This window comes from Aythya fuligula, chromosome Z, assembly GCF_009819795.1.
Source record: "Aythya fuligula isolate bAytFul2 chromosome Z, bAytFul2.pri, whole genome shotgun sequence".
Taxonomy (NCBI): Eukaryota; Metazoa; Chordata; class Aves; order Anseriformes; family Anatidae; genus Aythya; species Aythya fuligula.
In genome coordinates, this window is record NC_045593.1 from 19,120,014 (window position 1) to 19,134,040 (window position 14,027).

The following is a 14,027-nucleotide window of genomic DNA, read 5'->3' on the forward strand; positions in this document are numbered from 1 at the left end:
GCCCTGCACCGACGGAGGCTGCCGCCTGTGGAAGACCCCTGCCGGAGCAGATTCCAGGCCGGACCTGTAGCCCGTGGAGAGGAGCCCACGCAGGAGCAGGTGACCTGGCAGGAGCTGCTGCCCGTAGGGGAGCCAGGTTGGAGCAGTTTTCTCCTGAGGGATGGACCCCGTGGTACGGACCCATATCTGGAGCAGTTCTGGAAGAGCTGCTGCCTGTGGGAAGCCCACACCGGATCAGTTCATCAAGGACTGCATCCCGTGGGTGGGACCCCACAGCACAGGGGGCGAGAGTGACCGAGAAGGAGCGGCAGAGAAGAAGTGCTGTAGACTGACCATAACCCCCATTCCCCCGTTCCCCTGCGCCGCTCGGGGGGAGGAGGTGGAAGAGGGTAGATGGGGGGAAGGTGCTTTTGTTTTTTTTTTCCCTTTGTTTTCTCACTTCTCTCGCTTGTTAGTTGTAGGCAATAAATCTTACTATCTCCTTATGCCGAGTCTGTTTTGCCCGTTACAATAATTACTGAGTGATTTTCTCGTCCTTATCTCAACCCTTGAGCCCCTTTTCACATATTTTCTCCCCATTCCTCTTTGAGGAGGGGGAGTGAGAGAGCGGCTGTGGTGGAGCTCGGCTGCCCACTCGAGCGGAACCACAACAGATACTACAGAGAGACACATACAGACAGAATGTACTACTTCATCTCCATTAGTGGGATAGCTATACAAGTAGCTTCATAGAAACTATTTCTGACTTCTCAGAAATTTAAAATACCTCCCTCTAAAAAGTCTTTAAAAAAAAAGAGAGAAAAAAAGAAAAGAGTGAAGCTACCCACAGGATATCCTGGAGATGAGAACGATGTATTTGCATCATCACATTCGTCATACCACAAAGGCTTAAAACAGCAAGCTTGAGCTAACCCAAGCAGAGGCTGGTATAAAGCTGTAGATTTTTGGAGAGGGCAGGAGGGAAATGACAACTATTCTGGTCAGGGAGTAACTGAGGGGAGGAGATGGGAAGAGGCACATCTACGTAATATAAAGGACATGGCTGTTTCCCAATGGCTGTGAAATCCATGTTTAGCACTTAAATCAGTTGTTTCCAATAGTAGTAGCTTGCAGCAGTTCCTAAAAGTCTCTTTAACTTTGAACTGAGAAAAATTTAGCATCAAAAAAGCAGGCACTTATTTCACTACCTAATTTTAGGCATCCAATTTCTAGATCTTTTCATATCTATTTTAGGACCCAGAAGAAACCTGAAACTTTTAACAATGTCTTCCCAGACCTATATGCTACTGCTTATGCCACAGAGGAAACGCACATTGCTTCCTGGGATATTTTTTCCCTTCCCTCCATCAACAGTAATTCACAATATAAAATAAGAAACTCTGAGATAAATACCAACTTCTCAGCTGTGACAAATTCAGACAACACCACAAATATAAGCATCCTAGGTTTTATTTAAAACAAAAACAAACAAAAAAAAAAACACACCACTAAAATTGAAATCTGGATCAGCTCTTCCCTGGAGCTTAGGCAGTGTACAAATGTAAGGGTGTGGCTCATCTCTGAAATTAGCATGTGAAAAGTTATTTTTATAAGCACAGCAGCACTCTAGATACCAGGGCTAACAACTCACTTAGCTATTAGCTGTTTAAAAACAGCCAGATGATTACTACCTATGAACAATCAAAACTCGTGCTGTGCTATGAAAGGTTAATATGCAGAACACATGTCCTTCAGAACTTAAAGACTGCTCGATATGTTTCTGAACTGAAAAAAAGTTTTTTTTTCCTGTACAAAAATGCACGACAAAGGAACTGTGTTGACAAAATTCCTCTGTTTATTGACAAACTGAAGAGCTAAAACAAAACATCCCTCCCCCCTCCTTCTGCTCTGCCAAGCTGTAGCAGTCTGTAGTGTTAGCAGGCAAGAGTTTACTTTGCATGCCTATTCAAACTTTGCCTCAACAAACATTGTGAAATTAGCTTTTGAAATGTACCTAATGCACCAAAGGAAACTCCGGAAAGCTCAGCCAACTTTCTGACAACGAACACAAAAGGTTAGTTAAGTAAAATGTGCCAAGGTCTTGTCAAAGGGTAGTCTTCTTACCTTGGGTAAGCATTTCCAAAAAGCTGTCTTAATAGCTGGACCCGTGCCAGATAGCCCAAGAGTGGGTATACAGTCATCATCTGGAACAGCAGGAATATTCTTGCAATAAATGACATGATGTCGTTGCTGGGAAAGTTATCTAGAAAATTCTAAAAAAAGGAATAACATTACATTTATCAATGGTGGCTTGATTATCTTTACATGTTGATTTTAATACCTGTGTGCAAGAAAGAAATGGGTAAAAGTCATTATAATTGCAAAAACAACTCCCTAGCACAGAGTACTCTTTTTCCCTTTTACAACTGTTACACCACCAAATACCACCTAATATTTTAATATTGAAGGACTGATGCCAGCTTTCTTATTAACAGTATATTTTCTAATCATGGGAACATCTTAAAACAATCAAGGTATGAAACAGCTACCTGAATTGTTATGTAAATAAATTCATATGCTCCTCTCACCTGTCATATCGTATCTAGACACTAAAAATAGGTATTGAACATGTAAAATTAAATCACAAACAAATAAGGAAAGGATCATATACTGTAAGTGTAAACACCTGAAAAACAGAGTAGTATAAGACATATATGGAAATATATAAGTGGCTTTATAACATTTAGGATAACTACAGAAAATAAACTTAAAAACGAAACAAACAAAACACTTAAAATTTATTAACTGTAGACTTTACTCCATGAAGTTACTTCAAATGGTTCAAAAAAAAATAAATTCCTGATTAAACAGCAGTAACAGTTCTAATTAACATACAATCTCAGGAAGCCTTTCAAAGCTCTTTTATTGGTAAACACTATGCAGGAGACATAGAACACCTTGCATAAAATGGATCACCAGTTGACAACTCTTATCTTTGAAGTAGTTGAGGGTAAGGGAATCAGCCTTGCCTATAGGTAGAGAAGAGTTAAATAGCCTTCACAGCAACAATTGCAAGTGGTGCTGTTATCTGAAGAACTTTGTTGGCAAGGCCCACCACAGTGTTAGCCTCCAAACCTATCAATACAAAGGGCTCCTATATGAATACACTTGCATTCCCTTTCATGTTTATTATTTTTTATTTTTTGGGGGGCGGGGTGGAGCTAGTACCCGAAACTAGCCCCAATGAGTGGGACCTGCCACTGCACACACAATTACACATAATACTTTTCAGGATTGAAGAATCTAAAGCAATTGAAGCCTGTACTGTTCATTTTGGTCTTTTCTTCATCACTTTCACAGAGCATTTATTTAATGTTTGTTTTTAGAGAACTGCTGGCAACCAGACATGAATACTAATGAGATAGCATAAGCATTACTCATCTGCTTCTGGTAGTGCCCATGAAGCATTAGCCAACTGACCAGAGTGAAGAACAGATGTGTCTGCTGGGGTGAATCATAGGATCACAGAATCACAGAATTTCTAGGTTGGAAGAGACCTCAAGATCATCGAGTCCAACCTCTGACCTAACGCTAACAGTCCCCACTAAACCATTTCCCTAAGCTCTACATCTAAACGTCTTTTGAAGACTTCCAGGGATGGTGACTCCACCACTTCCCTGGGCAGCCTGTTCCAGTGCCTCACAACCCTTTCAGTGAAGAAGTTCTTCCTAACATCTAACCTAAAACTCCCCTGGCTCAACTTAAGCCCATTCCCCCTCGTCCTGTCACCAGGCACGTGGGAGAACAGACCAACTCCCACCTCGCTACAGCCTCCTTTAAGGTACCTATAGAGAGCGATAAGGTCGCCCCTGAGCCTCCTCTTCTCCAGGCTGAACAAGCCCAGCTCCCTCAGCCGCTCCTCGTAGGACTTGTTCTCCAGGCCCCTCACCAGCTTCGTCGCCCTTCTCTGCACCCGCTCAAGCACCTCCATGTCCTTCTTGTAGCGAGGGGCCCAAAACTGAACACAGTACTCGAGGTGCGGCCTCACCAGAGCTGAGTACAGGGGGACGATCACCTCCCTAGCCCTGCTGGCCACACTGTTCCTGATACAAGCCAGGATGCCGTTGGCCTTCTTGGCCACCTGAGCACACTGCTGGCTCATATTCAGCCGACTATCCACCATCACTCCCAGGTCCTTCTCTGCCTGGCAGCTCTCCAACCACTCACCTCCCAGCCTGTAGTGCTGCTTGGGGTTATTGCGCCCCAGGTGAAGGACCCGACACTTGGCCTTGTTGAACTTCATGCAGTTGACCTCAGCCCATCGGTGCAGCATATCCAGATCCTCCTGCAGAGCTTTCCTACCCTCGAGCAGATCGACACACGCACCTAGCTTGGTGTCATCTGCAAACTTACTGAGGGTGCACTCAATGCCCTCGTCCAGATCATTGATGAAGATATTAAAGAGGACCGGCCCCAGCACCGAGCCCTGGGGGACGCCACTAGTGACTGGCCTCCAACTGGACTTGGCTCCATTCACCACGACTCTTTGGGCCCGGCTATCCAGCCAGTTTCTAACCCAACGAAGCGTGCGCCAGTCCAAGCCAAGAGCAGTCAGTTTCTTGAGGAGAATGCTGTGGGAAACAGTGTCAAAAGCCTTGCTGAAGTCAAGGTAGACCACATCCACAGCCTTTCCCTCGTCCACCCAGCGCGTCACTTTGTCATAGAAGGAGATCAGGTTCGTCAGGCATGACCTGCCTTTCATAAAGCCATGCTGACTGGGCCTGATCGCCTGCTTGCCCTGCAAGTGCTGCGTGATGACTCTCAGGAGGATCTGCTCCATGAGCTTCCCTGGCACTGAGGTCAAACTGACAGGCCTGTAGTTTCCCGGGTCTACCCTCCGGCCCTTCTTGTAGATGGGCGTCACATTTGCTAGCCGCCAGTCAACTGGGACCTCCCCCGATCGCCAGGACTGCTGATAAATGATGGACAGTGGCTTGGCCAGCTCCTCTGCCAGTTCTCTCAGTACCCTTGGGTGGATCCCATCTGGCCCCATCGACTTGTGCACATCCAAGTGCCGTAGCAGGTCACCAACCAGTTCTTCATGGATAGTGAGGGCCACATCCTGCTCCCCATCCCCTTCCACCAGCTCAGGGTACTGGGTATCCAGAGAACAACTGGTATTGCCGCTAAAGACTGAGGCAAAGAAGGCATTGAGCACCTCCGCCTTTTCCTCATCTCTTGTAACTAGGTTTCCCCCCGCATCCAGTAAAGGATGGAGATTCTCCTTAGTCCTCCTTTTTGTGTAGATGTATTTATAGAAACGTTTTTTGTTATCTTTAATGGCAGTAGCCAGATTGAGCTCCAGATGAGCTTTGGCCTTCCTAATTTTGTCCCTGCACAGCCTCGCTACATCCTTATAGTCCTCCCTAGTGGCCTGACCACTTTTCCAAAGATTATAAACCCTCTTTTTTCTCCTAAGCTCAAGCCACAATTCTCTGTTGAGCCAGGCTGGTCTTCTTCCCCAATCATGAAGCAAGGGGTAGTAGTTTTTTTTAAACATACTTATTTAAAAGTCAAGGGTGAATATATAGTACAGTAAAACATCTCACCTGTTCAATACATTCTTTGGATAGTGGTGGAGAAGGAAAAGATGCAAAAATTATCACTCCAACATATAGATATGTTAATCCCACCAGTAAGTAAGCAATGGAGAGGTCTCTCACCTGAGGAAAAATAAAATGTTATTTTGGCCAGCACTGACACACCAAAACAGGTAACATAAAAAAAAAATAAATTACTTAACGATTTCTATTGCATTTGCTAATTACTTTTATATTTTATTATACAATCATAGAATATCCCAACTTGGAAGGGACCCATAAGGATCATCAAGTCCAACTCCTGGCACCCCACAGGTCTACCCAAAAGTTTAGACCATGTGACTAAGTGCACAGTCCAATCACTTCTTAAATTCAGACAGGCTTGGTGCAGTGACTATGTCCCTGGGGAGCCTGTTCCAGTGTGCAACCACCCTCTCGGTGAAGAACCTCTTCCTGATGTCCAGCCTAAACTTCCCCTGCCTCAGCTTAACACCATTCCCACGGGTCCTATCACTGGTGTTTACAGAGAATAAGACACCTGCCTCTCCACTCTCCCTCGTGAGGAAGTTGCAGACCATGATGAGGTCCCCCCTCAGCCTCCTCTTCTCCAGGCTGAACAGGCCCAGTGCTCTCAGCCACTCCTCATAGGTCAATGTTTTATGTTTGTTATTTTTTATTACTTTTACATTTTTACTTTTGCTTATTATTTCTTGAATGGGGACTTCAAATCTGGATCAGACCAGAAAGCTGCAAGATAATTCAAATTTGAGCTAGATAAGTCTTACACGTCTACGTAAATATGGAAAGGATACAAGAAAAAGATATTTCAATAGATGTAGTATGTTATTGCCAGATGTACAAACATACACATATTATTTAAACATACATATTATTAAAACAAAAAGCTCCTCTCCTTTCTTGTGCTCAGCTATTACTACTAAGAGCCATGGGGCACAGTGACAGTTGTTAAAGACAAAGCCCATCAATGCCGTAAAAGTCTTTTGTCCAGACTAAAATTTTACAGTTAAAGACATGCATACCCAGCTGCATATATAACAGAGGATGATGCACAGACTCCAAAATAGAAATTAATACATCAAGCATTTGCATGAATGCTGTGATAATGGAAGACACAGCTGATATATCATTACATAAAAATTACAAATATAACCAAAATAAAGCAAAGGCATATGTATGCAGAGAGGTATATATGTTCTTTAGCTTATTACTGTATTATATAATGCCTCTGGGCATTATATAAAATTTGCCTATCTGCTTTGTTACTAAATGTCTATAAATGTTCCAGATAAGTTCACTAAGTAATTGTCAAAGATTTTTAGGAGACAGTGCTGAAGCTAGGCTGATAAACCCATTTTTAAATGTGTTACATATGTTCACTTCTGAAAACTTTGACAATATTTATAATGCATCTAATATGTAAAAAGTATTGAACTACACAAAATTTATTGGAAGTTTGTTAGCTACATTTAGTATTGGAATTTCAGTAGCAAAACTCCTCAAATATTTTATAAAATTGCAGAATTCACGTATATATTTGCCTAACCTAACAGCAGTGTACTTATAGTGTTACCTTTCTACATTGATTTATTTTTAGTAATAAATAAAGGCAGACCTTTTTTATAGTCATAAACTATATTCTATATAAGCTTATGCTATGCTACAAGACACTCATTACCTTACAGCAAACCATTTGTTCAAAGGCTGCTAACAATCAGCTTCTTAAAGGATTACTACTAATGCTTCAAAATATGACCCTATTTTCCTATGACTAAGAAGCAAATCTTATTAGCACAGGCACAGCACCAACTTTATTAGGTCTATATGTCTTCCAGACCAGGATTTTATGGCATCCGGCCAGCTCACAGAGCATGGGCTTGCTCACATCTCTGCATGGAAATGTTTCCCTGAAGTGTTTATTCACACTATCTCCTTCAGAAAAGAAGCTTATTTTACACCTTTCTGGGATCTTCTGAAAGCAGGCAGTCCCTCACGAAAATACATACAGGGTAGATTACAAGTTTCAAGAAGCTTTCTGAACTGAAAACTGGAATCTCCTGCTCATTTTGCCAGTGCAAAGAAGATCAACGCCTTTTTCCCTATCAGTCCACAAGACGCCAACGATCTTTCTGATCAGACATCAAGGCGCTGCTGATGCATAACCCCAGGGTGGCCCTTGTACGCCCTGACAGCTACACATTTCCAGCTGCAACCTCTTCCTGTTGCTGATCAGTTATATACAGCTGGAACACGCTTCTATAGTCCACTCTCCTTGCACTGGTCACTGAGTAAGGACTACAAGCTCCATCAGAGGTTGCGCAATAAAATTTTCTTTAAATTATTCCCAGAATTCCTCCACATTACTATGACAAATACTTGCAGTTGTGAGGTCAAGAAATCTCAAAAGAAATTTATGCTACTTCTTTTGGACTGCACTTGATTAAGAGTTGCTAGTTGGTGTGTTGTTACCACTATTACGTGTGATTATACTAGCCAGTCTGTGTTCCAACAGTTTCTCGAGAGTGTCTGCTTTAATCTGTACTAAAACTAAATGCTGACATGATTTTGATAATGTACTTTTATAGCACATGACCCAATGTAGCCTTGACTCAGGTGCTGTAACAACATACAAAATATCCAGATTTTGATTTCCATAAGCAACAAAAAAATAGTAGTGAAAACTCAAAACCAGTATTTATTTCTTCTCACACTTCAGCTGCATTGCAAATATCTGTTTCTAAGTAAGAAAAAAGCCACTAAGAGGGTTATTTTCATAGGAGTACATGTTTGCATGTAACTGGAACACCTTTTGATTACTGTTCAGGAGACTTGGGTTCACTCCCTAAGGACCTTGACTACAAATACTGTTTAGACAGCGTAATTACAGATAAAACTAAAGGACACATGGGGAGAGGTAAAAGGATTATTTTTAAATAACAGAGCAATAATCACATTTGTCCATTTTAAATTTAATATTGATACATATATAGTTGTTCTTCTTCCGCTCTGGTGGAAGCTGCCTAAGCATATAGAATACAGCAGCCCTTGCACCTAGACTTTATAATCTAAAAATCAAATGTAGAACAGATGGTTGCAAGAAGGAAGTATATGGGGGGATCAGGGTGGAAGGGAAGTATCACAAACAACATGTGGGTCACAGTCCATAAAGACTGACAGCTTGCCACCTGCCAAGCCCTTCTCAATACACCTGAAATAACAAGTAGCTTTTGAGATGGAAACTGGACAATGCTTTAGCCACAGTTACTGCTGATCAGGAGCTTTTCTGGTCAGACTCATGGGATGAAGCATTAAAAGCGTCTCTGGAGGAACACAAAATTGGGCAACTGGGGCTGGCAACAGCTGCGGAACAGAGGCAGAAATTGGCCTTCTAAAAAAAAACGATGAGCGATAAATCAGGTGAAGCTAACTTTAAAAGAGCTCTGAAAGTACAAGATGTTATATTGCTAGCCACAGATGCCACAGATGAGTACCCAGGCACAGGCTGGACGTGTAGCACAGGGCTGGATGCAGCACAGCAAAGGCTCTGTGGCTCCACAGGTCTTTCCTCTGAAATGCTAAAAAGAGCAGACAACTTTCAGTTCTTGTTTTCCCTGTTCTATGCCATGGGAAAACAGCTCATTTTTTCTTCAGTACCACAGTGAATGCAAGTTCATATACTCAGCTTTTGCATAGGGAAGCCCATATTGGAATCAACTCATTTTAGATGGGTAACCTCTCAAAAGGCAGGTGCTGCCTCTGCAATATCTCACCTAGGCTCTGATCTGTATCATGAAAACAGACATGACCTGTTCAAGTGCCAAGGGCAAGTGATAACGTATAACAGGATGACAAAAGTACTTTACCAAGATCCGTAATGCTGGACACAATCCTGGTTGGAAAGAGAAACTGATGGCAAAGTAGCACCAATGGAAGCTCACTCCGTACATGGGTAATAAGAAATGTTCCAATATTGCAGAAAATAAGCAGAACCCACAGCTCCATGCCTTCTGCAGCTGCTATGTGAACAAAACCCACCCTTCTGCTTCCAGCCTTTCCCCCTGGTAGGTCCACAAACAATGGTTAGGAGACAGCACTAGTACACAGAGCATGCTCCCCTGTAGCTCCTGCACTGGGCTTGTACAGATGCTCAGAGAACCAGATCACAGAAGTGAATCAGATGGAAGTTATCAAACCAGCTCACTGTGCAGTTGCACAAACATGCTGATAGATACAAGGGGGAAACAGCGTGAGACAGGAGCAGGGAGAACATTGTGTGGCCAGCAGGACTGCTCAACACTGAGCTGCAGATGAAAAACCATGCTCACAGGGCTTCTCCAGGCCTTGCTGTTGACATTTGGTTTACTCCAATGCACCGCTCCTCTCACACCCACCACTGTATGGGAATAGCAGTCAGAGGAATCCTCCCCCACATGTGTTTTAAACTTGGGGCAGTTATGCACGCCTCTTACCAGAATGGAAGCTGCAATTGTTTTGGATTTCTGACGACATAAAAGGAATGTTACTGTTTTTCTTACTTTTTTTTTCCACCTCACCAAAGAGCGGTTCTTATGACCACTAGTTTCAGCAAGTTGTACTTTCCCAGCTTGTCAAGTTCTGTGCCTTCTCACAGAACTCTGGTGGAAGTGACACGATAGTGTGTTGATCCATTAAGCAGCAGTCTCCATCCGATCTCCATGAGATACTGATGTAAGAAGACATCTTGTTGATGGAAATGTGTAGGAAGAAGTACCCTTTATCTGTGACCAATCACAGAGGCTGAGAGCCATATACATATGTAAACTTCCCACTTAGTCCAGCAGACCAGTGAAATAATCACAAAACAGCTCTTCAGGAACATCAGTGCTTCATTAACATTTGCAAAGCACTTTGCAGGCATAGGTGAAAAGCTCCTGTACAGCTACATAAAGCAAGAAACATGCCAAGACATCTCTAGCCAAATAAAACTCCTAGAAAAACTATGTACAGATTTAGCTCCCATTGCAAATCTTTCCTGCCATACCAAAGGGTGTTCCTCCTGTGCAATTTCAACGCTCTTCTGCAGTGCAACAGTCTTGTTGAGGGCTGGGAATCCATGTAGGGCTGACCTCGATACCCAGCTTAAACCCCAGAGAGGGCGTTTAGAAAAGCTGATTCAAATGCAGGCAGCAGTTTCTTCCTCCTTAACACAGGAAGCACAAACTGGAGAAGACTGCAGATACTACTCTTTGCTGCTCTTATTGCTTCCTCCAATATAAATGGAGGGGGTATGGCCACAGGAAAAAGTCTTGGAAGTGGCATGGAGGCAGTAGTCCTTCTCTGCATAAAAAGCTAACTGCAGAAGTGACAGTGCCTTTAAAATGTGAAAACCACAGCTAAGAAAAAAACGTATTTCCTTCTTCCATATTGTAATATTTTATCAGGAAAACTCACTGAGAAGAATTTGCTTAGTTTTCTTTCTCCAGAGCACTGCTAACCCACTCTTTAGTTGTTAAACTACTTTCAGAATTGTCTGTAAAACACAAGAAGCCTTCCTGGAGGAGAATTCCTTACTCCTTTTCGGAGGGGCATCACTATCATCTGACCTTGTTTCACAGGGACAGTCATCTCATTGCATTGGCACATAATCTGAACTTTGCCTCTGAGTAATCAAAACAGATGGACCAGTCTTTGGCCCAGCTATTACTTAAAAATCTTTCTATGTTATTGCAGTTACCTTTCCAACTAAGATTTTAATGAAGCTGGACAAGAATCCTGGAAAGTACTGGAAGAAAAAAAAATCTAAGCAATTACTGCAGGTAGGGACTTAAACCACTGTATCGTGCTTACTCCATTTTGTATTTTTAAGATGGGAAGATACTAAGAACGTAGTATCTTCTCTTCACCTGGGTGAGCAGTACGTAACATTTTCAAGGGACAAAGGATCAGTGCAAAGCCTAGGTATTGCATTAGTTCCCAACCCAGGTTTCCAACCTTGGGGATTTCCTAAATAAGTTCATGTTTCTCTACAAACTTTGAGTTGTTACACAAACCTACTACAGCAGCTCTCAGAAAATATGTTATCTAGAACTCAACATTGTTTTTCAGTACTCCACCAGAATCAGTTCTGTGCTCCAGATTCTCCTCTATTTTTTGTCTTAAAGTAGATAACTTTTTCCACACCACCTTTGTCAGTCTTTCTGCCTGTTATGTGTAATTTGGCCATTTAATGCCAACATGACCACAAATAAGCCTGGGATTCTCCTCATGGCTTCATTCATAATGCATGTGTAACTGATTGGCAGCCAGTGAAAAGTGTGTATAGCTGGTTTCTTATCAGATCACAAGAATGATTTGCATTTTCTGAAACTATTCTAGTTCCTGGATCAATTTCAAGAGAAGCAGACAGGAAAAAAATAGTGTCACCTGGCAATATATATACAAATCAGCAAAGTCGTGTGAAATTACTTACATTGTTTTCTTGATTCTTGTTGTTTTGAAGGAGAGTGATGACACAATTGTGGATGAAGAAGGCAAGTGTCAGAACTCCCGTAAGCTGGGGGAACAGAATTCTAAACTCTAAGGAGGGGGAGAAAACAGTGTTAATAACTTGCTTCTGTGAAACAAACAATGCCAAAATTCAGAGGACATCTAATGTCGTGGAGTCTACTGGCAAAAACATGAACAGTCAAGTTGAAATGGGAAAATCTGTCTTTGAACATAGCCAACACAGTATTTAATTATTACAAAATGCATGAAGACAGTGGTTACTGTATAACATACTCTCCAGGAAAGCTTCTCACATGTCCCCAACCATCAAAATTCATCAGGTAATCTAGGACTTACACATATAAACTTTTTTGCTTCTCAACATTGTAACTCCAAAGCATTTCTGAGGTGGGAATTGGTTTCACTGAAGCTGTATATATATTGGTCCCCAAAAAGGGAGATAGACAGCAATTATATGTTCTGTGAGCATCCTCTGTTTATAGAAAGGCCATGATTAGCAAATAAGTTATGCTATCAGAGGAAAACTGACATCTGCAGATACTTAGGATGTGCTTCTTTGCTTCTTCCAAAAGACAGCACAAAGAAAGGTAGCGTGACTTCTTCCCTTACCATACCTTTTTACAGCAGCTATGGTGCCCTTTTTTTTTCTTTTCTTTTTTTTTGGTCTCCATGGAAATAGCATTGTTCTGCTTCTTTCCATACTTGAATGTTAACATCCTCTAGAGTTTTTTCTGGAAGTGCTGCAACTGGTCTATGAATATACCAATGCCACAACATTTATTATAAAATTTATTATAAAGCACCATTTATTATACAAGGGTATATGTACATATTAGAGTATTACAGTAATTGAAGATCGCTGAGCTAGCTCAGCTTTTGGAAAACATCCAATAATACAGCAAAACACTCATCAGAGGCTCACTAACCCTTATAGATCAAATCACACAGAGCTCCATGCAAACACATCTAAACCAGATTTCTCTAAATTGCTTTGAAGTCAGCCAGGTAAACACACCCCAGGCAATTAACAAAGGACTCATCCAGGTTGCCAGAATATGCCTTCCCTAGGGCTGGATTCACTGTATCTTCAATACCTACTTAGCATGATGTGTTATCAGTAGAATTCAGAGTGTAATCAAGTTTTGGGCATCTTTTCCAAGCACTACTTGAACTTCAATAATAAAAATCAGACTGACGGATTCAGAATTTCTCTCAGTGCTGTGTTTTCCTCACCGCTGTGTTTTTCCTCACAACTAGTTTTAGCTGGACTTGAATGTATTTAGCTACATACTTTGTCTATTTTCTAGCCATACTAGCGATATTGCCAAAACAATTACACCACTGGGTGCTCCACTTTGTAGTGACCATCAACACACGTGATACTGTAATTCATTTTATACTAGGACTGATGAATAGATCTTTAGACCCGAACTTCAAGATGCTTAAAACCTGCTTTTTTAGACTTTGTTTGGTTTCTGGCTTACATGGGTTAGTGAACCATGGTTTGGTTGAATTTTCTCCAGCATAATAAAGAGTTTGTAAATACGAGTCTATTGCAAATATTCAAGGACTGTCTGTTGTGGCAGCTCAGGTTAAAATTCTGTTTTCAGAGAAAGCTCATATTGGGTTGCTCAGAGAGGTGTGTTGGCAGTGTAACCTACCTGTTATATACATATTGACCCCTGAAATTATTCACAGCAGTTCTCCTTGTCTAAATAAATCTTACACTGGAGCAAGACCAAACCTTTTTTTTCTGTATACTGACTTTGAGCAGCGCAAATTAGAGTATTATTTCTATTTACACGTAGCATTAAGAATAATGTCATACAAAATAAATCAGGTCATTAATGTAGACACTAATCACCCAGTGCTTTAAAACCCAAACAGTTACATTACAGACAGAAGTAGTTTGTTAGTTCATAAAACACTGACTGTAAAGTAAAT

At 41.7% G+C, this 14,027-nt stretch overlaps 1 protein-coding gene across 1 annotated transcript in view; it reads right to left on the minus strand.

The window, feature by feature from the left end:
• The window catches only part of SLC38A9 (solute carrier family 38 member 9), a 51,633-nt gene that overhangs the window by 9,312 nt on the left and 28,294 nt on the right, over window positions 1-14,027 (minus strand). The window contains exons 11-13 of the mRNA XM_032206275.1: window positions 12,046-12,152; window positions 5,589-5,702; window positions 2,104-2,252 (exon numbers count right to left, since the gene is read on the minus strand). Coding sequence (XP_032062166.1) covers window positions 2,104-2,252; window positions 5,589-5,702; window positions 12,046-12,152 — 370 coding nt within the window. The remainder of the gene's footprint in view (window positions 1-2,103; window positions 2,253-5,588; window positions 5,703-12,045; window positions 12,153-14,027) is intronic.